This window comes from Lates calcarifer, linkage group LG18 (genome assembly GCF_001640805.2).
Source record: "Lates calcarifer isolate ASB-BC8 linkage group LG18, TLL_Latcal_v3, whole genome shotgun sequence".
In the NCBI taxonomy this organism is placed as follows: domain Eukaryota; kingdom Metazoa; phylum Chordata; class Actinopteri; family Centropomidae; genus Lates; species Lates calcarifer.
In genome coordinates this window covers 6950236-6974103 of record NC_066850.1, presented here as the reverse complement: position 1 = coordinate 6974103, position 23868 = coordinate 6950236, and the positions used below count along the sequence as shown (strand labels likewise).

At 39.8% G+C, this 23868-nt stretch overlaps 2 protein-coding genes across 2 annotated transcripts; one reads left to right on the top strand and one right to left on the bottom strand.

The window, feature by feature from the left end:
- Positions 1–509: 509 nt before the first annotated feature.
- Positions 510–3821, bottom strand: LOC108879666 (troponin I, slow skeletal muscle). Its single transcript, XM_018671029.2, has 7 exons — positions 3702–3821; positions 2966–3007; positions 2396–2437; positions 1646–1777; positions 1465–1554; positions 1048–1230; positions 510–919 (listed from the first exon to the last, which is right to left on the bottom strand). Exons 2-7 carry the CDS (start codon positions 2984–2986, stop codon positions 818–820), a joined length of 570 nt encoding a protein of 189 aa, XP_018526545.1. The 5' UTR covers positions 2987–3007; positions 3702–3821; the 3' UTR covers positions 510–817.
- Positions 3822–10702: 6881 nt separating this feature from the next.
- On the top strand, positions 10703–22985 carry st8sia1 (ST8 alpha-N-acetyl-neuraminide alpha-2,8-sialyltransferase 1). The gene is made up of 5 exons (XM_018671023.2): positions 10703–10889; positions 12637–12781; positions 17067–17176; positions 20276–20368; positions 21053–22985. The coding sequence occupies exons 1-5, from the start codon at positions 10711–10713 to the stop codon at positions 21534–21536; spliced, it is 1011 nt and encodes a 336-aa protein (XP_018526539.1). The 5' UTR covers positions 10703–10710; the 3' UTR covers positions 21537–22985.
- Positions 22986–23868: the final 883 nt, after the last annotated feature.

Below are 23868 nucleotides of genomic sequence, written 5' to 3'. Positions count from 1 at the left end.
AAAGTCACATCTCCTGTGGTTTATTTCTATCACCCAACTACTTTAAATATAACTCATCAAGAAGTAGTTCCACAAAAACTCAGAAGTAAACTTTCTTTGTTTTCATCATTTCTGAAATTAAAGTCTAAAAAAAACAGCAAAACATAATTCTAATAACACCCAAAATATTACCTTGATAATTATTATTATACTAGAGGCCACTGCTTCTTCTATTCAGAAGCTTTATCTTCTTCTATTAACAAACTTTGCTAGCTGTCACATCAGTTACATTGAGTTTACTTTTAATATATTCTTTAACTCCTCTTTTAATGGATGTGTCTACATCTATTTAAACATTATGGAGCTGAATTTAGGTAGCTATCACCTGTTGCCAACCCCCCCCCCCCCAACTTTTCATCTTCCCTTTTTTAATCCATCATCAGCTCCTTTCCATTCAATGGGTGCCAATAAAATGAAACATGATAAAGTCAAGTACAGATATGGAACATCAAAGACTGAAACAATATCTGTTCATTGATATCCACTTTAATTGTCTAAAGATGTCATAAGAAAACAAAAGAAAAAAGAACCTTGGTAATAAAAAAAAAAACACTGGGTCTCTATTCATCCTACACTTTAAGTGCTTTGAGTTGCTTAGAAAATGGCCATCAAACAAATGGAGGTACAGCTGATGAACTGGGGGTTATATAGCACATGCTTGTGGCCTCTTATGCTTAATCCCTAAGTCAATTAACATTCAGATAATTATTCCATATTTATGTCTGTGGTGCTTACTTTTTCCTGCATTTAACTGATCAGCTTCATTATTTGCAGAGTCTCACTGTGCTGCACCGCCTGTATCGAACATCTTCTTGCGGCCCTCCATGCCTGACATGGCCTCCACGTTCTTACGCCAGTCACCCACTTCAGTAGTAAGCACCTGAGATTGAAGAGAAAGATCAATAATTGAATTAAAAGATTTTTTTTTTTTTTTTTTTCCTGAGAAAAGGTGTTATTGTTACATATCTCGCAAGGAGAACCATCAGACTGGAGTCTTGAGTCTGTTACCTTGTCTTGTTTGACGTCCTCTTTCTTCACAGACTTGAGGTTAGCTCTGAGGTCCATTGAGCCCTTGTGTTTGGAGCCCAGAAGAGCTCTCATCATCTCATCTGCTGACACCCTCACCTTTCTCAGGGCAGGCTTTTTGAACTTGCCTCCGAGGTCCTGGACCTTCAGCTTCAGCTCGTGGATCTAAGAATGACATGACAGAGTTTCTGAAACAAACAGAAAACAGCTACAGCAAAATTCAGTCTGTGTTCATGCCTCTAGTGGAAGTTAAAGCAAAGTTTCAACAAGTCAGAGGGTTTGTTCCTCTATTTGGTTCCTAGTCCATGAAAGAGACTTTTTTTTTTTTCATTTTGAAATATTGACTGAACTGTGTAAGATAAAAGTATATGTTAGGTGCAGGAAGATGTTCAGACTTACATCTTTATTGTGCTTGTTCACTTTGGATTCACAGTCATATCTCTCCTCATCCACAACATCAATTTTTGCATGAAGCTGCTTGCAGAGATTCTGAGAAAAAAGTCAAATATATTGCTTAAATATGCTAATACATTTTCTGTTGTTGGGGAATTTCTTTGTGATTTATGACTCTGACTCTCACTTGTAGCTCATCCATAGATAATCCAGACAATTGCAAAGGGGGCAACTTCTCTCCTAGATAGCGCACTTTCTCTTCTTCCCTCTCCTGCCTCTCCCTCTCCAAATCCTCGCAGGCTCTTGTGAGGAGAAGCATCTGTTTGGACAAAACAGGGCATATATTTTCAGTATCACCTACATATGATATTACAATACCCTGTATAATATATGGGCAGTAATTCCCATCCAAGGACACCACAGTTGCCAGGGGGTGTGTGAAAAAACTGGAGTAGGTCTAGCAATTTTAAAAAGTAGAAATGACTAAGTTTTTATTGGGGAAAAAAATATTGAGTCAGCTGTAACACCTTAACACCATGTGCTGTCACTGAATAGCGAGCAGTAGGCAGAGGTCTAAACTGAACTAAAGTAATGGATGTAAATTGTTGATATGTTAGATAATTGTTTGATAATAGTTGAAATAGTTTGTCTGATGTAATAGATAAATGGTTTAAACAGAAAAGGTTAAAGTAAAGGACAAAATAGCTGGTGGCTAATAGATAAAAGTAATGAAAACCCAGTTGACATAGTTAGCTAAACTAGCTAATGGATTAATGGTTGAAAGGACAATTTCTGCCACTGCAAATGGTAGCAGTAGTGTAAATGCCCAAACTGACCTAAACAATGACCTCACCTTCAACTGTATGAAAACATAGGAGTCTGGAAAAAAAAGTCTGCAAACTGCTGATATATCATCTTGTATATCGTATCTACTCACCTTGAGGGAGAGCTTGCGAGAAGCCGAAATCTTGCATTTCGGCTGTGGAAAGAGAAGGTATTTGTCAACATAATTTCACAATTCAGTAGACATTGCAATAGATTATTATTCATGTTTGTGAATGGGAACATTTATACATAAATAAGCACAATTACAAGAACACTTTTCAGTATACTGTAATATTATAAACCACAGGACACTGAGTTGCATCAACATCTTTCAACTAAAACTGAACATTATAAACTCCAGAGGTTCTTTTGGGGCCTTTATTTTGAAATAACTATGTTCCTGCTCATCTGGCCAGCAGTAAAATGTTCAATATGAACAGCACATGTACAGTAAAATATGTATGGAAAGATCTGTGAGTGTCAAACTCAACACCACTTACTGCAGCCATGTGCGAAAAGATAATGCTTTATTATTAGGATGAAGTCAAGGGGAAAGCTCTAAGGGATGCTGATAACAACTCTGACAGATAACCAGTGCCAGATCTTTGCCATGTGCATAAGGACAATGTGTTCCCTCTCCATGCATGGAGGATTAACACGGTGGAATATATAGCTGGCTCACCTTATCCCCTTTGGGATTCATCGTTCTGGCTCTGTCAGGCTCCTGAAACAACAAACAGTATCAAATGAGGGTGATGCTGTGAGCAATCATAATTAGGTTTAGATGAAACAATAAAGAAGGTTCTCCTATTAAGAAGGGGAATATACACATTCCCTACATCATTGTATGTATTATTTTCACCAAATCAAACAAAACAGTTGTGTTTATTAGTACAGTTTAGGGTTAACATGTCACCCTGCTGAGCCACAATGTAATCTGACCCGTCAAGGCGCTGCATAGCACACAGTCCCCAGCATCCTTTGACAAGAGGATTAGAGCAAGAATATGACAAGAACAATGCCCTCTGCTATATTCAGCATCATCTCACATTTTTGCTCTATGACTAATGACAGCTCAACAGATTTGTTAAAAGCTGCAGCATGTGTATCTGACAACTGACAGAATCCAGACAGCAGCAGCAGAAATCACGAGCAGATCAAATCTAAATGTGCTCACTGAAAAATATAAGTTTTACTTCCTGTAAAAGTGGTAAAACATTGTCCTTTTTTCTATAAGATATTTTTTTCAACTGCTCTAAAATACTGAAATAGCGCTGGAAATATTCAATACTCAACTGTCATCTACTTGAACCCTGACACAACTCTGCTAAATACTATCAGAAACTAAATACAGTTGTGGAATATATACAGAAAAGTTTAAATAATTGAACTATACAATAAATTAATGATTTTGTTACCTGTGAACGTGACTGGGTGTCTGCTGAGGTGAGGAGAGTCAAACAGCGGCTGCTGAGGACAATGGGCAGTCTTTTATGTGAGCCTGTGTGACGAGCGGACAGCAGCTATAACGTCTGGTCCCAAGAATGTGTTGGCATGAGACCAAGCATTGAAATATCACCTCCCCTGACACTGTGACAACACCAGCGAAGTGTAATAATAAATAATGAGCATTACCTAAATGGTATTGTCTAGATATTGCCTATTGGTGTGTGAAATGATCTCAGTGTTCCTTCTTGGACTGATAGCAAAATTACATTATTTCCTTTCAAAGTCACAAATATTGACACCATTGTATCAAAGCTGATTAATGAATAATTTTTTTCTGTTTGTTTAATCCACACAAAAACCTAGTGTAAAACCTTTAATTTGCAGTTTAACAGAGAATTATTCTTAGATTTATTAGATGTATTATTTAAAATTAATAAAGTCACTACTGACATTCACTGTATAAAAACCAGACTATATTTTTTTCTTATTGTTGTGTTAATGCAGAATGTAAACCAACTAGCATTACATTTTTCGCTGTAATGTATTCAATGTTGCAAATTATTTGTATATAAATGTAACTTCTGGGACACATGGTTGTAATTAGTGAGTCAAAGACATGCTGTTAGATGGCAGGCCTATCCTGTCTCCCCTTGTTTCCAGTCTTTATGCTAAGCTGAGTTAGCTGACGCAGGCTATCAGAGTGAAATCAATCTTCTCATCTCCAGTAAGATTTTCTTTTTAAAGTGTAAACTTAACATGTAAGATAAGTCATTACATTACAGTTACAGTTACAGTGGGAAGAAGGCCCATCCTCAAGTAATCATGCAGCTGATGAGTATAATACACACCCAAAGCCCTCACGCATAGCAAAGGCAATGAATCACATTTTAAGAATAGACTCCTTTCTCATTATAGGCTGCATTTAACCATGTAACATGAATTCAGCAGCATTGTCAACACAAGATTAGGAAATAATTCACCTCAGTTATTTAATGTGTATTTTCTGACCATTTCTGGGTATTTAGTCAAACATGTCAATGAGTACAGAAGTTAATGCTATGTATGACATACATCTGCATCTGTATGGCAGACATGCAGCCACCGTTAGCTCTTGTCGTGAGCATTTATCATAAGGGAAAGTGTAGAGTGACATTATCAAGGTTAAATAACAGGAATTACAGTAGCTCCAATGACATTTGATCTATTCTAATCACAGTTATTATGGTAAAAATACTGGTTGGTGTGATTACGTGGCGTCCCAGAATAACAAGAGGTTGTTCCATTTTTTTTTTCCAACACTGAGCTCTGAGTTCAATGGAAGAGGAGCAGGAATAGCAGGTTTTAATAGCTGCTACAGAGAAGTATATACAATATAATTTAGACTGGGAGACAAAGAGTGGGAAGAGGAGGAGGAGGAGGAGAGGGAAAATCTTTAAAACAACAATAAACATGACCTACGAACCCCAACTGAGGACAGGAAATAAGTTGTCCTGGTGTTCCTTGGAGCAGGAAGCACATTAAGATAAACCCTCAAATGTTGATAAGAGCTGAGGACTCTGTGAATATGGCCTTAACAGTGTCATTAAGATATAAACCAGACCTCCAAGATGTAAAAGACCTTTTGACACATTCAATTCTGATCAGTTTATAATAGATTATCAGCAGCTAATATCAGTTGAAACTACACCACTTTATTTTACTCCACCACAATATGCAACAGTTCATATGCCAGTCAGGTAATAGTCAGTAATATCCACTGACTTTGGTCTCTGGTGGAAGAAAAGTGTTACTCTCCCTGCACCAAATACTCAAAACCTGCTTCTAATCAGTGTGTATGATGGATTTGGGACACAGCAGTCAGGAAGTTGTGGTGATAATGATGCCTTCTCCTCACATGACATTTTCATCCTGCCATATTTATGTGTGTATGTGTGTATTTACCTCTCTGGTCAACCATTCCTTGGCCCAGCTTTATCAAGATGTCAGCATGGGTGTTAATCTCAGCCTGAGTTCTGACACTTGTTGCAAATCACTTCATCCTTAAGCATCGAGTTTCTCTTCTTTCCACTGGCTTACTCTGGAACAAAGTTGATGTGAGCGCTAAGGTGTTTTTGGTAAACTGAGCATTCAGCTGCAAGGACATCTTCAGATGAGTCACATGAAACATGGAAGAGTCTATGTTGAACCTTTTACTCTGAGGAAGTTGTAAGGGCTTTACAGAGATTAGAAAGTAGAGTGAAAATAAATGAGCAGATTTATCTGCAACAAGAATAGTAGGTCAAAACTTAATGAAGTTCTCTGTCTAATGTCTCTGGTTCACTTGCGATTTTTTACTTTAAATAGTATTGTTCCACCACAAAATGAAAATGTATTAGGGCATCTGAGAAAATTATTTGTGATGGAATGAGGGTCAGAAACAGAGAATGGTTATGTTAGGGAGGGTGGTCTTTTATTTTCTCACTCTCATTTATAAGGATGAAAATATGAAATATGTCATTGTATAAGTCAAGTTCAGCATGATGGTATGGCCCCAGTTAATTCATTTGATGGCAGCAAGAACTATTTATTTAGCAGCTCTTAATTGGAAAATACTGTGACTTATTTATTATTTTGGCATATTTGTTATATAAGCTAATAGCCAGAAAAATGAGAATTGCTAATTTAGTTTTTGATGCACAGTTGGTGGCTGTGTAAAAACTGTTGTTCCATTAATGTAGTGTTGTTTAAAGCGGTGTACACCCTCATCTATTCTTTGTGCTTTGCCTCTTTTATTTTATCAATGAACACATGAGTTGAACTAGTTCACTACTACTGTTGCAATTAGTCAAAGGGGAGGGTCCGAAGAAACATAAATAACTCTAAGTGACACACCCCTCCCTACCTTAATAATGTACATACAGTCCCTTAAATAAAGGTTTGACAGTATTACCAAATTCTTACACTACAGACCTCAGAGGTTTTAGTTTAGAATAATTTCCCAGGTTTTTTGTGAGGTGCTGTTGCAGATCAATTTTCTTTTGACACACACCAGCAAAGTTCCTGTTATATTAGTGCTACAGTGTCAAACACCATCCGGTGTTGCTTTCTGCCACAGATACAACAGAGGGGGGGCAACAGGATGTAAAGAGACAATACCTCAGTGAGCAATGAAAGGCAATAAAAGGAGCAAGACGCAGGGGACGACAAATGTCCTGTCATCTTTTTCCTTTTTTTTTTTCAGTGATCCTCAGCAGGTGGGAGTGCTATTTCTGATGCAACCCTACTCCCCCTCTCTCTCTCTCTCCACACACACACACATGCAGTACACACAAAAAGAAAGAAAATAATGAGGCAGTATCAGTATCAGAGAAACTGCTTGTAATACACTTTCTGCCGGTGCTGCTTTCATAAACAGGTAGGTGACAGCTTGGTGTGTCAGTTCTCAGTCCTCTAAATCTGAACAACTGGACTCATTCTAAACCTCTGGGATGGAAGGAAAGAGAAAAGGGCGTCAGCTACTGTTGCAGTACCCTCTACGGCAGGCTGGTGGAGCTTGATCTTTGAGGGTTGTAGTCTGTCCTCACCTGCTCTTTGAAGTGTTATTTGTTTACTTAGTTGTTGCTGTATAATCCATATGAAACCATGATCATGACCAAACCAGCTCAGCCATGAGGTGACTAGATGTTGACTTTGGGGTCTTTATCATCTCACAGTCAGAGGTACACTAGGTACTGTGCACTCAATAGTAATAGTTAAGGGAGAATCATAGAGGATAAGAAGATGATAAAGATAATTTATGAAAGATTATTAAGATCTACTGCTCCCACTAAAACCTCATAAATAATCTTTTGCCTTTGACCACAGTGCTGTAGGGCAAGATGCAGATCATTTTTTCCATCTTTCTTTTTCCATCTTCTGCACCCCATGCCTGCCTCTCACCTCTCAGTCTTCTCTTTGGATCTCGTACAGACCTCCATAGTGGCACCTTTGTTTGGACACAAGACTCAGAAAGCAGCTGACTCATGACTTCAGCCAAGTGGCCTGCCATGTGCATCCCTCTGCCCACTGGTCTAACCTTGACGCCGCCCTCCAAGATTCCCAATAGGGTGCAGCGGATGCCCCGAGTGGCCCACATTTCTCAGCTACCCTCACTTTTGTTGGCCTGTATATCTAGACACAAGAGATGTGTGTGTTTGCTGGTGTACTGTTTAGTGATGTGCCTAGGAGATCTTTAAACTCTTAGCCCTCTTCTTTTACTGCACAAGCTTTTGTTTCCTTTACATTCATGTATATTTTCGTATGTGCAGATAAAGTGTCTCTGCATGTGTGTGAATGCCTCTGTTTACACATCATTTCAATTATAAAAATTGTATTCTAAGGTACAACAAATAAAATAAGTAAATAATACACAACGGTTTGCAGCAGTTACTTAAGTCCAAGACATTCCTCTTCTTTTTTTTGAGACGATGAGAATTTCTTCCTTTTGCTATATTTGTGTGTATATTTATTTTTCATTAAAGCTATTTTTTTGAAGACATTTGGCCTTTAAATGACAAAACACAACATTGAGAGCACCAGCTTCTCACACAGTCAAAGAGAGAAAGAGCAGAGCTGGCAGCCAAGTTAAAAAGTTCAAGTTAGTAAAAATGCCCACTGTCTGCCTCCACCCACATTTTATTGGAAACAAAGCAGCCACAACAGTCTGGACAGTGATTTTGTCCACATGAGGTCAACAGAGCTTTATTTTACATTGTGGACTATGGCAGCTCTTTGTAGAAATGGAAACTGGTAGAAAATGAGTGGACTACAATAAAATCATGAGGTGATCAGTGCAGATTTAGGGTGTGGCACTGTTGCTGACAGCAGCAGCAGCAGGGTCTCATCTTTAAGTCTGTCTTTATTGAGTGCAGACAACGTCCAGAAGGGGGCGGCACCTCCTCACGCCACTGATCTCAGCGGGAGGCCGAGGGAGATGCTTTATCTTCTGCAGCAGCCAGTGTCAAGCCAGCAGGAGTTGGAACAGGACTGTAAAGCGATTCTTTCAAAATAATACGCGTATTAACGCATGGTTTAATTACAGTTTGAGTGGAAATGGGTCCCCAGGTAAGACTAAAAAAGATAATATCCTATGTATCCACATGGGAGAATAGTGACTGAACTAAATCATAAATAATCAACAGAGCCTGTCTTGATTTTGGCACAATGCTTTCTGAAAGGCTATAAATAGAAACAATGCCACAGGGTTAAAGCTGTTCCTTTAGATATCCAAGTGCAAATCTTTTAAAGTAGAAGTGGCCCTTTTTGCCATGGATGGTTTATGTGACAACAGGCCCCTGGGCACAGAAATGTATACATACATACAGACACCATTGCAAAGCATTACCAGCACATGCATTTGTATACCTTCTGCTTTGTAAAATCAGTTTACATCAACATTTGGTCAACAAGTATTAGAGTAGAGTAGAGGCCGCAGGAAATCTGCATGGTGCCAAATTTTCAACTTCCTCAGTGCAAATGAGCATAATGGTTTGTGTTTTACAGTCACACTTTATCAAAACAAACAAAACACTTCACTTCTTTATTTTACTTCTACATTTCAGTAACAGATTCAGGAAAAAGTGATGGACATTAAAACATGCAGATTGCATCCAGAATGTTCCATCTGATAAAATGCTGCAGATCTTGTTTTGCAGTGAAACCTTAATATGTTTTTTTTTAACAATAGCAGCTCGGTCCTGCTCTTTATTTGGTCTGGGGAAGTTTACACACTGGGGCTGTGAGTTACAGTTATTTCTATTATCAATCCATTAATCTGAGAACTCCCATTAATGTGCAAGTTATTATATATTTCCCACAGATCAAAGTGATGCATTCAAACAGTCCAAAACTCAATTTATTATCACGTATGACAAAGAAAAGCATCAAATAGCAAATGTTTGCTATTTTTCATTTGTAAAAATGATTATTTGATTTTCAAAACAGCTGGTAATTACTGTTCTGTTGATCAACTAATTGACTTAATATGAATATTAAGGCTTACTTCAATATGTTTTGGTCTTTTAACATTATGTGTAAGAACTATGTATAGGCTTCTGGTTTTAAAATGAATTTGCTAAATGCATTTAAATAGAAAACAAAATCAAAGAATATGAGTGTAAACACAGAATAAAGTTATAATTTTACGCGTTAAGTTGTGGTATAGTTTAATTACTCGAAACTTCAGCTTCGTTCACGTGCCTAGCAACAGTAACTAAGGATTATATTAAGTGTTCTGCCAGCACATTTTTATTTTGAAAGTGAACTTCCGTTCTCCCTCGTGCTGCTTTGCAACTGGACGCGCCTCTCGCAGCACAAGAAGCACTTTGTCTCGGCGGAGGGGGGTGTTGACAGGAGAAAGAGGGAGCGGTGGAGGGACACTGAATTGAGCTGGTCCGGTTCACTTGCACCGCAGACCCTACTGCAGGACACAGAACAGAGGAGGCCCCCGAAGAAGAGGACCGGAGGGCGGGAGAGGGAGAGAGCGGATCAAGAGTGGACCGGGACTGGGGGGCCACGGGGACAGCCCTTTCGGACTGGGATGCAGCGGGACGCCGGGCGGGGAGGGGGCCCGCATGATTCCTCACAGTCCGCAGGCTGTAATGATGGTGGTGATGTACGGAGAGCAGAGCGGAGGATTCCTGCAGAGCCCGACACACTGCACCACAAACCCGCAACCGAGCGCGAGACGCCGCTGCTGCTTGGATAGACGCTCCAGCTTCTCTCCATCATATCCCCCCCAACACAAAACCGGATTTCCAAATCGATGCTTGAGCCAAACAACCGGTTAACAGACTACCTTGCGGACTCCATTCATACTCCACCCCGTCTGCGGAATGAGACGGGGGTTTGCAGTGGACGCAGAGACCAGCTTTGAACCGAGCCTGCTTTTTACCGCACAGGTTTCGATGTGCGTGCACCGGTTGTTTTGAGCCGTGCAACGATAAGACAAGAGAGGGAAAAATGTTGGTGCGATGCTACCGGGCCAAGCTGTCGGTGTGGGCCGCTCTGTGCGTGCTGGTGCTCTGCTGGTTTTATATTTACCCCGTGTACAGACTCCCACGCGATAAAGAAATAGTGGAAGAGGTGCTGAGGCAGGGGGAAGTATGGCAGAAGAACCAGACGGGCATCGATTTGTACAGGTTCGTCTCAGGGCTCAGATTTCTCCTCATTGATTTGAGGCAGTGTTTCCCAAAGTGCGGCCCGGGGCTCCCAGCTGTCCTTAAATGGATTTTTGGGGCCCCCAGGCTAAAGATTTTCCCTTTGTTCATGATTTTTAACAATGCATCCACATTCTTATTTTGGCTGTTGGGACAAAGACAAATGTAGGCAAAACAGATTAAAATTAAAGATTAGGAATAAATCCAGCAAAAAAATAAATAAAAATTGTTTGATCCTGCCAAAACTTTCAGATATCACTTTCTCAGACATCACTGAGAAATGTTATAGTAATACAACAGGAGAAATAAACTCTCACATCACATTTGTAATAATCTATCGAATACCACATATCTTTTTTTTTCCATTTAGACAATGCCACTGTTTTTTTAAAAGCAAACCAGATCAACAACCGAGCGTGTTAGATACACCCTGGGAGTTTTATTTACATCTTACTCAGCAGAGAGCGTGTGCAGACAGTTCTCCGAGCCGATTAGGATAATCAGAGAAGGTGACACTTGCAGAGCAGCGAGCAGGGCCCACTGGGGGATCAGATTCTCACATAGGAGCTGGGCTCTCTGCGATTTTTAATGTTACTGAGCCTCTCAGACCTGTGTTTGGTAGGGCTCAATGGATTCTGAGGAATTAACAGTTAAGAGTAGGGCTGTAGTCAACCAAAGAAAATCATAATTGACGTAAATCATATCAACTCTTTGACTGATCGATTGGTCATGGGGGAAAAATCTGTGCATTATCTCTAGATTAATTAAATTGGCCGCTGTGCCCTGAGTGCACAGCACATGGTTAACCTTATTAGCCTTTATTATTTAATTATTAGAACAAACATTGAAACGTGCCAATTCTAATATGTTCACACTCATGCCTCGTTTCCACATTGCTCTGTATACATATGTGAGCCAATCAGAGGTCCATTCATTCCTCTGTGATCTCCAATACGTTCAGCAAAATACAGGCAAGATTAGTGTTTAAACTGGCGTTTCTTTCCATCCGTAAAAACATGCATTTCCTTGTGTTGAACACTAGGGGATGTACTCCGTATATTATACGGAATTATGTACACATAGCAAAATTGTGTGGAAACAAGGCGTCAAACCCTAATGATATGCCATTTTGGTTACATTTACAACTTAGTTTGGAGTCAATTCTGAGTAGACCTTCAGAAAACGTTAAATAAGTTAGACCTAGTAGTCCATAAGGTTGGGTGAGTTCAAAGCTCCAAGAGGTAGTTTGTCCCTCCCGCTGCCACAAATAATTGATTAATCCTGGAGGGCTATTGGTGTAGTACTGTTTTCCTTATGAAGGTAGCACAGGCGACTGTCCGACCAATGAGAATTTAGTTGGACGAAACCAGTAGACTAGTTAATTGCGATATGAAGGCCTAGCTAAGAGAGTGAAAAAGGCGAGAACAGTCCCCTTTTTCCAAAGAGCTCATAATTTAACGTTCATATCTTTCCATCTCCTCACATATTATTTAATCAAGGCATAAATAACCAGAAATATTTGATAATTTCCTCTCACGTACAGTAACTGACCTTACACAGTGATCCTTTGTCCTGTCATATTAACACACATCTTGCTCAGGCTGTCCCTAGGCAAACAATTAAGCAATTATTATAGCCTGTCTCTTATTAGAATCCCAGCTGTCCTGTGGAATCCAATTTGCGCCAAACTGTCTAAAGACTTATGATTTCCCACATCCTCTCTACGCAGGAAGTTGCTGACAGACTGCTGTGATCCAAGGAGGATGTTTGCGGTAACCAAGGAAAACTCGCCAATGGGCAAAGTCCTGTGGTACGATGGCGAGTTTTACCACTCACACACCGTCAACAATGAGACTTATTCGCTCTTTGTGCAGGTAGGAAGGAGAATATGAGCATCTAGAAACTATTAATACAAAAAGAGGATGTAGTACAAGAGGTCACATCAAAATTTTCATGAGATAGCATTGCCATATTTAGCCTGTTTGGTCAGGCATTAAATGCAACAGGAAAACGATTTTTCTCCCCCTCAGCGCAATACGACACTGTTGTGGGTTTTGACATGACTCCTTGTTGATCCATAGGGGGGCAGTGAAGCAGATAGCAGATAGACCCTATAAAGTGGAAAGGATCGCTGGTATAGTGTTCTCAGCGTGAGGGGACTCAATGTGAAGAATTTGGAGGAGCTGGTTAGAGCAACGATTCAACTTAAAAATGCTGCAAACGTCAGTAAAATGCATGATTGAAGGATACGACGCAAAATATCTGTCATGTTCTTTCATTTTCATTTGTTCATCTCAGTGACATGCACCTCTCTCTTTCCCTTCAAATCATTTAAGGACCAGTGTGGTAGGGTTTACAGTTGCAGAGGTTCAGATGAGGACAGATTTGAAGTTCCCGTTTTTTTTGTTTTTGTTTTTGTTTTTTTTACATCATGTTAAAAAAGATTTGTCCTATTGTGTTTCGTTCCACTTCAGTTCAATCTAAGATAAGCATATATAAATCAAGGGTGATAACTGGAGGAGGATATGCTTCAAGTGCCTCCCTCTCAAGTTTTCCTTTTCCTTTCTACATATGCACCAATGTCTATTCATGTATGTGCGTCTGTGCCCAGAAAAGGGCTGTTGGGCTATTTTTACATGGTTCCATGCCTGTGTGTGGGTGTGTGTGCGCATCTGGATGAGGGCGTTTATATGTGTTTGTGCCTGGAAACGGGACAGAATGAGAAGCTCAATTGTTAGTGCCGTTGCCGTGGTTTTCGTATCCAGGGGCAGCACATCTCACTAATAATCAAGATTGGATCCCTATTACTGATGCTGCAGATCTGCAGTCTAATATCCTGGTCGGTAAATGTGATGAATATCTGATCCTAATTTGCGGCTGTGAGCCGTGCATGTTCATTCATGACGGATGGGAGAGGAGATGGGGGAGGGTGAATAAATAAAGGAAGGAGAATATGAAGCGAGAGTGGCCGAGCTAATGCATGAGTGCCTGTGTATAAATGCAGAGCAGTGGGCTTCAACACAGAGTTTAATGTAACTGGGTTTTTGTTTTGTGTGTGGATTCCCACACTGAGATATTCAAATTGGAGCTGGCATGATGAGTAGATTTCTTGATTAGTCAACTGAGAAAATGAATCTGTTATCCATTTTGATAATTTATCATCTGATTCATTTTTCAAGCAACAGTGCCCAAGAATTACAAGTTTCAAATTCACACACAAGGATTTCCTCTCTTTCTTTGTTTTATATGAAAATAAAATAATTAAATAAAATATTTTGGGGATTGGGACAGTTGGTTGGACAAAATAATCAATTTCAAGACCTTGAGTTTTGGGAAATTAAAAAATACCAAATTGAAATCACACACATATTTTACAACTGGTTTGGTGATGCTGTATCCACTGATGAGATTTCTCCCTCTCCCAAAGCAATGTCCAGGTTTCTTGATTTAAATTACTTAAATCTCAGAAGTGGTTGAAAGCATTTCCTCAACCTTTTGACTGTGTTTTTGTGAGCATTGTGTTTTGATCATTGTCCAATGTTCCTGGTTCACACGCAGGTTCAACAGTATCACCCGGTGTTAGATGTTTTTGTGTTCCAGATAGAACTATCCCATGTCACTGGGATGTTGCTTTTTGTTATTGTTCTCTGTCTCTTACTCCATCGCCCGACCCCGCCCAAGGTTGTGGTCACACGCAGCCTCACTGTGCAACTTTGTGCTTTTGTGAATCTCCATCTAACGCTTGCATGCCCTTTTTTTAGTAGTGTGGTTGCACTTACTGTACAAGCCTATATTGTGGCCAGTTATGCTTTTCTCAGAGGGAAGGTAACTGGTATTTAGGTGGGATGGATGATGTTCAGACTCACACACATAAATACTCTGTCCTCTCAACTACCAGTGCTGTGATTGCAGGTCTGAACGCAGACAACCAGCCACACTACGCTAAGCTGGCAGCAGCTACAGTATCTGGGCATCTGCCAGGGAATGTGCCAATTAGGGCTTTGACAGTTAATTGCTGGTTAGTTCAATGGCTCAAACAGAGCATCCATACATACAGCTTACTGGACTGTACAGTAGATCCCTATGATCTTTTCATCTCTGATGTTCCCTTCATGTACATCTCCTTCCTACGACAGTGTATGCAGCGACATGGCTGGGATAAAGGTTATGCTTTAACAACATATCCACTGGTACATGCAAGATCCCCCTTTCTCTCACGTTATGAAACTGAAAAACAGAACAGTGAGAAAACCGTAAAAGAAACCCAAGCATATCTGCACAGAAAGCTGTTACCTCTAGACTGCTAATGGAGTCAAACCAGCCGAAACCGTTGTTTGTCCATCTAGACTGTGGCTAGTGCTTTTTCTCAGTCTTAGTCAAATGGGTTGGTTGGAAAAAACTATGTATAACATCAGCTTGGGTTCTGGGAAATTGTGATGGGTATTGTTTCACCAATTTCTGATATTTTATGGACAAAAACATGAAAGAATAATCAAAGTATCAGTCTGAGATGAATATCAGTCTCTGATATCATAGTGAACAAACAAAACCAAAATCTGTCAAGATGTTGGACAAAGACTGGCATTAATCAAGTTTGCAAAAATAGTTGGACTCTTTGGTATTGTTTGGTAAGTGTCCCTGTCTCAACTTTGAACCCAACTCACTGGTTCCCCGCCCCTGCTTGATATACTGTTAGCAGGGTATTGTCCTCTGACTCACCCCCCTTGTCATGGTTCAAAAGAGACCCTGAGGCAAGGAGAAGTGTATGTGCATTTGTGTGTGTGTATTCTCAAGTGTGTGCACTCCGAGGGGAATAATGAGCACAATTGTTTCCGCCGTCTTGCTTAATCCATGCCCCTGACTTAAATGCAGCCAAGGCAAAGAGAAAGGACATTTTTGGCCCTTGCCTCATGAAGCGTGGTATTTCAGTGTCTTCTGTAACAGATTTAATACTGTCCTTTACAAGGCATTCATTTAGATTATTATAGGGCAGTGATTCACAACCAGAATATTCGTATCCTAGGGGTTATATTTCTCCAGTTGCTATAACAGTATATGGAAAGATTGCTGAATAACTCAAATGAATTTTGTGGGGAAAAAAATCATGTGACTAAAAAGTATAACCACATATTATGTCAGTTTCAACACCTGAACACTACATGTTGTGCCTGAGAGTGCATAAAAACAGTCAGATAAAAGTAATCAATAAATGATTGAAATAAATGGCTAGAAGTAATGAATAAAAAGTGCAAATAGTTAGCTAAAAGTAAAGGTTGAAATCATTTGTTAAAAGAAAAGGATAAATGGTTGAAATTGTTAGCTAAAAGTTAAGGATAAAACAGTTAACACCCAACACTGCCACTCAAAGTGTTAGCAAGAATGCTAAGTTAACCAAACCAATGTCAATATTTTAATTCTACAGTTCAATTGTATTCAAAATATACTGTTACAATATCCAGTTTTATATAATAACTGTCATTCAAAAATATCAAGTTTAAAATCAACTGACATGAATACCTTTCGAACATGACAGGTGGAGTTGATGAAAGGGTACCTGAGTTCATCTGACAGGGCTGTAGGGGTATGTCATACAAAAAAAGTTGATCCACTGTGATAGGAAAACCAGGCACAGACACAGTGCAGAGACTAAAGAAAAGACATTTTCCAGAGAACCTATAAGATTGTAATGGAGGAGTACGACAAAAGATAATTTTTATAAATTATGCATGGAATTTGGAGAGAGTTAATCTCTTTTTATGTTTCTGAGACCATGTTTTTTGCAGTGGCAGCACAGTCCTGTTTCTTGTCAAATGAATCTACGTATGCTTGGTATTTTTCATAATAACTCATTTTACCACACATAATATAGACTTACATGTTCCGTGAGCATATGCCAAAAGTAGAATCTTAGTTATAAGATGTATGACCTTCACTTGCTTCTGTTCACCTCCTTGCTTTATATCTCCTCGCTGGTTTGTCCATCAGCATGCAAGGCTGTGAAGGGAAATGAATGGACCAGATCCTCAATTTTAGGATCTGAGCTCAGAGAAAATTAACACTAGCTTTTGTGCATGTGTGTGTGTCTGGAATTATGTGTTTATGTCCAGGTGCTTGTGTCTGTGTATATGCTAAAAATGCTGCATGATGTCTTCTGCCCAGGACAACCCTCTGCAGCTTCCTCTTAAAAAATGCGCGGTGGTGGGTAATGGTGGCATCCTCCGACACAGCAGATGTGGACAGCACATTGACCAGGCTGACTTCATCATGCGGTGAGAAATAAAGAACTCTGTGGGTCTGTGACTGCAAGTGTGCACATGAGTATGATTGCTTGACTGCTCCTCCGAATGTGAATCAGCCGTGCTCAAGAGAGCAGCCAAACACCATCAGCCATCAGTGATAATGAGAGCTGGTGTCGACTGTAGCCGAGAGAGAGACAGAAAAATGGGCCACCGCGAGGGCAAGAGAGAAAAGAGGATGCAAGGAGTGATCAAGCAAAAGAGGAACAGACTACAATGAGGGAGGAAGATGAAATGAGGAAAAGAATATAAAGCAAAATAACACCATCTGGTGAAGCATTAAAAATATTTTGTTTCAGGAAAACTAGATCCTGGTTTTAAAGAATGAATCATTGGTTTAGACGAGGAAGCCATCTCTTAAGATATACGTCTGTGTTACAGTGGAATAAGTTGAAGAGAGCTAATGTCATGTCAGTTAATTGACTCCTTCTCATACAGCCATCATCTCACTGACCTTTTTTGTTACAGCAACATGTCTTAACACACAGTGTGAAGAGCTGGAAAAAAACAAGGGCCTTTTTTCTACAGCAGCCTGACAAACACTGACGGCTATTTATATAGCAGCACTAATTAGATCAATTAGCACAGATGTGCTCCTATTCCAGGGCAGGGACAAACAACCTATATGGTTGTTTAGGCTGGATGACTTGTTGTTATATTGCTGTGTAACAAGCTTAAAAGTCATCTGATTTTGTCACTTTTTTTAACCTCAGAAAGCAAGAAGTATTGCAACACAGTAAGCCATCTAAGCTAGTTGTAAAATAGTTAACATTACAGGTAAATTAGCATTGAAGATTTTTTTTAATCCAATATCTATGAGGATGTGTTTTTTCAACTTTGAGACACATACAGTAGGCTGTGTTTACATAGCCACAAACCAAAACCAGAGATGGAACAGAGGTCCGTACAGTCCCTGCAGTCTCTAAATTGAGTGACATGCATTTCCACAGCACCAGGCTGCAGCTTGTTTACATCAAACTAGTCACTTGAACCTATTTATCCTGACTGGCAGAAATGACTGTGCTTTTTAAATTTCATTCTGACATGATGTGAAACAGAAAGATGGGTCATTACAAACAGCACATATTTGGTTAATGATTATAAATAGTTTTCATCATTGAAATTATCTGTTTGCTCCATCTGAAGATGAACACCAACCTTGAAACATGATGCAATCAAGAGTATTTCCTGCTCCAACCCAGCTTCCTGTGTTCCTCATGCCATTAGATGCCAGTGTTTGTGCTCGTATTGAGCATATTAATTCCCTCACTTCTGCATTCCTCTCCTTTTTTTCTGAGTATTATCAGTGACCTGCTTGGGAGGCCTGTTTCATTGTTTCATTTTCAGTTGCTGTAGTGATACTGCAACTGAATGCAACTAAAATGCTTAGAATATGTCCAAAAATATGAAATTAACCTAAAAAGAGGCCCCATGTGCCCCCAGCAGCATTTTGCACTCTCCATCGCCTGTACAACAATAATCATTTTCTCTGCAGAAAAGCTCAAGAAACTTAACAAACCCAGAGCATGTCACTGTGCAGGGAGCAGTGTTTTGAAAGGAGATGAGAGGAGCCGATGTGATGGACCATGATTGGTAACAGCTCTCAACAAACCCACTGATAATCTGTAACAGATTCTTTCTAACCCTGCCTCCATGCATCTGAGCACTTCTTAGATACTTAAGCATGAAAATGCACGCCCTCAAACACGCTCTCAAAAGCACTGACCATAATCTGGATGGACAGATAACGCTTCAGCTGGTGTGACGCCACCAACACTCTAGAGATGACAGCTTTCTGCTTTGGTTTCTTGCAGGTTTTCTCCCATGCAGTTTTTAAGAAAAACAGATTAAAATGAAAAAGTCTACCTTGAACGAATAGTGACATTTCCTGACTGTACTCTTGAGTGAGTCCCAGCCAATCTGACAATGCAGAATTACATTCTGGGCTCAACAGGGTGAAAATATTCACTGATTTTGACTCTGGACTGTTTAACTAGATAATTTTACAAGTAGGTCTTCATTAACATATGTTTTGCCTGGTATAGATAAGAAATCATTTATATGCTGATTCCTGCCAAACTTTGACAAACCAGTGAATTTTAAGCAATTTCAGGCCCCATCAACACTTTAATCAGTAATAACAGTCGCCCAGCCCCCGTAGGTAATTGGATTTGAAGAAATTACACTGACAGGGAAGTAAAAAAGTCAAAGAGTAACTTTCTGACATGACCCAGAAGATAGAATTGTTACCGAGACAGTTGAATGTAAATGAAAGTAGAAACTAATCAAAAATCAAGACTGATAACCCCAGTGGGAGAAAACACTTAAGCAAAGAGTATTTTTTCCAGCATTTACAAGTGTTAAACTACAGGTCAGGCTTTTCAAGTTTAATTATTCCATAATTATTTAAATTTACTCCACTAAACATATTATGCTGCAAACAAGGAATGAAATGCCATTGTTCATTTAACTCACATTATTAGTGAGGCTGTGCCACTTTATGTTCCCATGTGTGGCAGAGAAAGAAAGTGAAAAAGAAAGCTGTGGTATGTCAAATAAGTCAGCATGTTCAACCATTTATCACCATACAGTGCAGTACAATTTGCAATTACACGGGGACGTTGTCACTCCAGCTATTGATGATTTAACTTATGGCAGCTATTCTGGATGAGCAGGAGTTGTTGTCATGCTTAATTCATCTGCGTCTGTTCACTATCATAATAGGAGGAGCCAAAATGACTTTGTGTGTGTGTGTGTGTGTGTGTGTGTGTGTGTGTGTGTGTTTGGTTTAGGTACTACTCACATTGTGGGGACCTAGATCTGTTTACACATCACGCTATGGGCACTTGTCGTCCTTATGGGAACTAAAAGCAAGTCCCCATAATGGAAATCATTAATTTTTAAGTTGAAGACGTGTTTTAGGGTTAGGAATAAGTGTTAGGTATAGGGTTAGGTGAATGAATCAAAGTCACGTAATGTCCCCTGAAGTCATGTAGACAAGGCCTTGTGTGTATTTGAGTAGCTCCTATAAATCAAAATGATGGACATGTCATGTCTGCCTTGTTCATTTAGGTGTAACCTTCCACCGCTCTCAAAGGAATATGTGGAGGATGTAGGAACCAAAACACATCTGGTGACAGCCAACCCCAGCATCATTGAGAAAAGGTAATCAATTTTGAATGTCACACCAAATCAGTCTGTTCTCAAGTAAAATAACAGCATCTAATTACGCAGAGTACATTTGAGCATCTTAGCATGAATACCTGGAAAAAGTTAATGTGTTACCGCAATCAGTGTAATGATGTTAAGAGATGTACTGTGAAATATAAAGCACTTAAAGGCGAAGTTAACAGCTTTTCAGAATAGCATAAATGGAAGTTCAAATGTGTATTAGGCGAGGCAACTCAGAAGGGTGTTCATAAGACGTAAGAAGGTATTAAGACAACTTCTAAGAGAAACAAGTCAGTATAAAATGACATGAATGGGATTTAAAAAGAGAGAAAACGAGTAAAATGTAGTCACTTAAACAAATAAAAAAAAGGGAGTAAAATTAGGAGAAGTGCAAATCATAAACCTTTTTTTTCTCATCTCTACTTTGTAAAATGGCCACTGTAGCAAATCATTTAGTGCTTGCATAAGTTTCTTATGACAAAGGTTAAATTTAGTGCATACCACAGTGACCCTATTTCTGTAGTCTTAAAGGTTATATTACACACAGGAAACTCGTTTACTTTGTAGACGGACAAAAAAGGAAGCCAGAGCAGATGATTTTCCATAAGTCAACTGACTCAGAGCTGTAGTCTCAGTCGTTACACCACAACTCCCATTATCACTGTCTTCATTACTCAGATTTCAGAACCTTCTGTGGTCAAGAAAGGCCTTTGTGGACAGTATGAAGGTCTATGGTTCCAGCTACATCTACATGCCAGCGTTCTCCATGAAGCCTGGCACTGACCCATCACTGCGGGCGTATTACGCCCTGTCAGACACCTCCTCCAACCTCACCATGCTGTTTGCCAACCCCGAATTCCTACGCACGGTGGGCAAGTTCTGGAAAGCCCGCGGCGTGCACGCCAAACGCCTCTCCACAGGGCTCTTCCTGGTCAGCCTGGCCTTGGGGCTGTGTGAGGAAGTAACAGCCTACGGCTTCTGGCCATTCTCCGTCGGCCTGGACGAGCAGCCGGTCAGCCACCATTACTACGACAACATCCTGCCCTATAAATGGTTCCACGCCATGCCTGAGGAATTTGTCCAGCTTTGGCATCTACACAAAAGTGGTACGCTGCACATGAGGGTGGGACACTGCCCCCCTCAGGATGGAGGGAGCAGCTAGAGCGCTTTGTGGAGTGAAGTTAAAGCAATCGGTTGAAGCTTAGTGGGTTGCAAGAAGCAGATGAGGATGTTTGGGTTGTGTGTAGGCAGGAAGCTGTTGTCGTGACATAAATGAGTGTAGATATTTCCTCTGAGGAACGTCGGCACTACATCTGTGCTCATACGCACTCCTGCTGTCCCCCCAGCTAATCCCTAATTACCATGAGAATGTCCACCCAGACCAGCAGCATCAGGTACTGAGTATATATTGACACATGCAGGCAAATACACACAATACATAGAATAATCATACATTCCCAAAACCTGCCATATCTCTTCCCCTTTCTGAAATTGTGTGTGTGTTCATGGATGTGTGTTTTTTATGGAAAGCCTCAGCTGGGACTAATAAAGGTGAAAGTGTGCGGTGGGGGATGGGGTTTTTTGTATAGTGACTACTGTATCTGACTGACATATGGGGCAGCTGGACCAAACCCCCCTCTGGGTCTTTGTTAAACAGAGACAGAAGGAGTGCAGGACCGGGGGGAATAATAAAACACACTGAAAGACTGGCAAAATGCAAGGAACAGGGGAGAGATAATGGTGTCCTGGTACCTAGTAGCTTGAATAGGACTGAAATTTAATGGAGGGAAAAAAACAGAGTGGCAGGGGGGAGAAAGAGTGAAAGCTGACTGGTGTGTGTATGAAAGGATTTTTCTCTGCTTTTCTTCAACAAGGCGCTTGATTGGCATTCTCTGGTGCCAAATAGAGCTTTAGTTCAAAGCAGGAGCCATTAGAAATGGAGTCTTAAGTACTATATTCCCTAGAATGTTTAGCCAAGTTGCATTTTAACCCTTCACCGAAAAGGGAAAATGAATACATCCTGGTGTACATGTATTGTTTTTGTTTGCCAAATATGATGTTCATAATTAATGTGAATTCTTTTTTTGAGAAGGGAGGAAGCATTATCAACTTTTAATATCATATATGAACATTTGCTGCAAAAAAAAAAAGAAAACATCACACGTAGGTACCTCACTTTTCATTTGGCATCACCTCTGACTGACTCTTCAGTACAATTCAATCACAAGCAGGCTCCGTAGATATGATTTTTTTTAAAAAGCCTATGCTGCTTCTTTAGAGAGGCTGCTAGAAGTCACTTCTTGGTAACTGTACTATACTTGCCAAGTGCCAAGCCAAGGGAACAGTGGTCTCTTTGATACATGTTCTTGCGCTGTCCTTGTGCTCTCAAATGGCGAGACACTGATCTAAATAGAGGTAGTGACAAGAAACAGACTTAAGGAGTCGATGTCACAAAGTGGCATTTTAATGAGGGGTTTTTTAGCTAGACAGATGCTAAATTAAATTGTGAATTATTCACAGTTACTCCTGTCATAATTTTGCATCAGAGCACAAGAAGAACTGAGCCTCTGTCCTGTGCTTCTTTTATAATTGTGATTTTTTTTTGGGGGGGGGAGGGGGGGGCATTTTTTGTGCATAAGGGAAAAATAACTTGCTCATGTACAAGCCACTATGACATTTAAAAAAAATATTTGCAGGCCTTGCAAATGGAAAATAATGTACTTGATTTAAATTTGGTTTTGTCATAGAACATGTTATTTAAGAGTGAAAAATGTGACTGTGCCATATTGTCAGTACCGCAACAAAGGATGACTGCATGGAAAGTGCATGGAGTGCACCACAATCTTTCAATCTACTACTCAAACTCAAGGTGCCGATCATGCTGGTACAGTAGGTTAGTGATTTACGTTTTTATTTACTCCTTGTCTGATAAACTGAATGAGGTTCAGTGCCTTTGAGATGTACCAAGGCAAAAAGAATCATTCAAATGAGGGACTATTTCTAATGTTGATCATAAGTGTGTTTCCTGGCTATACTTGGCTGTGTGGATCAATCGGACAATATGTGATACATTAACGACCCATGTCTTCATGTAAAATTAAGTTTAAATGAGCTACAGCTGGACCAAGTTAACAAAGTGAAACAAAATCTAATAATCTCCAGTCCAAACGCACATGTGGCTCCTCGAGACTGGGAATTGAACTTGATGAACACTTTTACTTATTGTAATGTTTTCTTATTTGCACCTTTTTATTTTTTTTCCTTCCCAGTATTGTGAATGAATGAGTTGTGACATAGTGTGAAATTTTAAGTAAGCATGATGATTTTTAAATGTGTATGTGCTTTTTGGTATGCAGACTTTTATCTATTTCCATTATGTTTGGATTCATGCCCTCATTCCATCCTATCACATAAAAGAACCACTGTAAAGCTGAGATTTCTTATCGAAAGGGAGCTGAATCTGTGATGTAATCATTGGTCTTTTAGTGTTATGA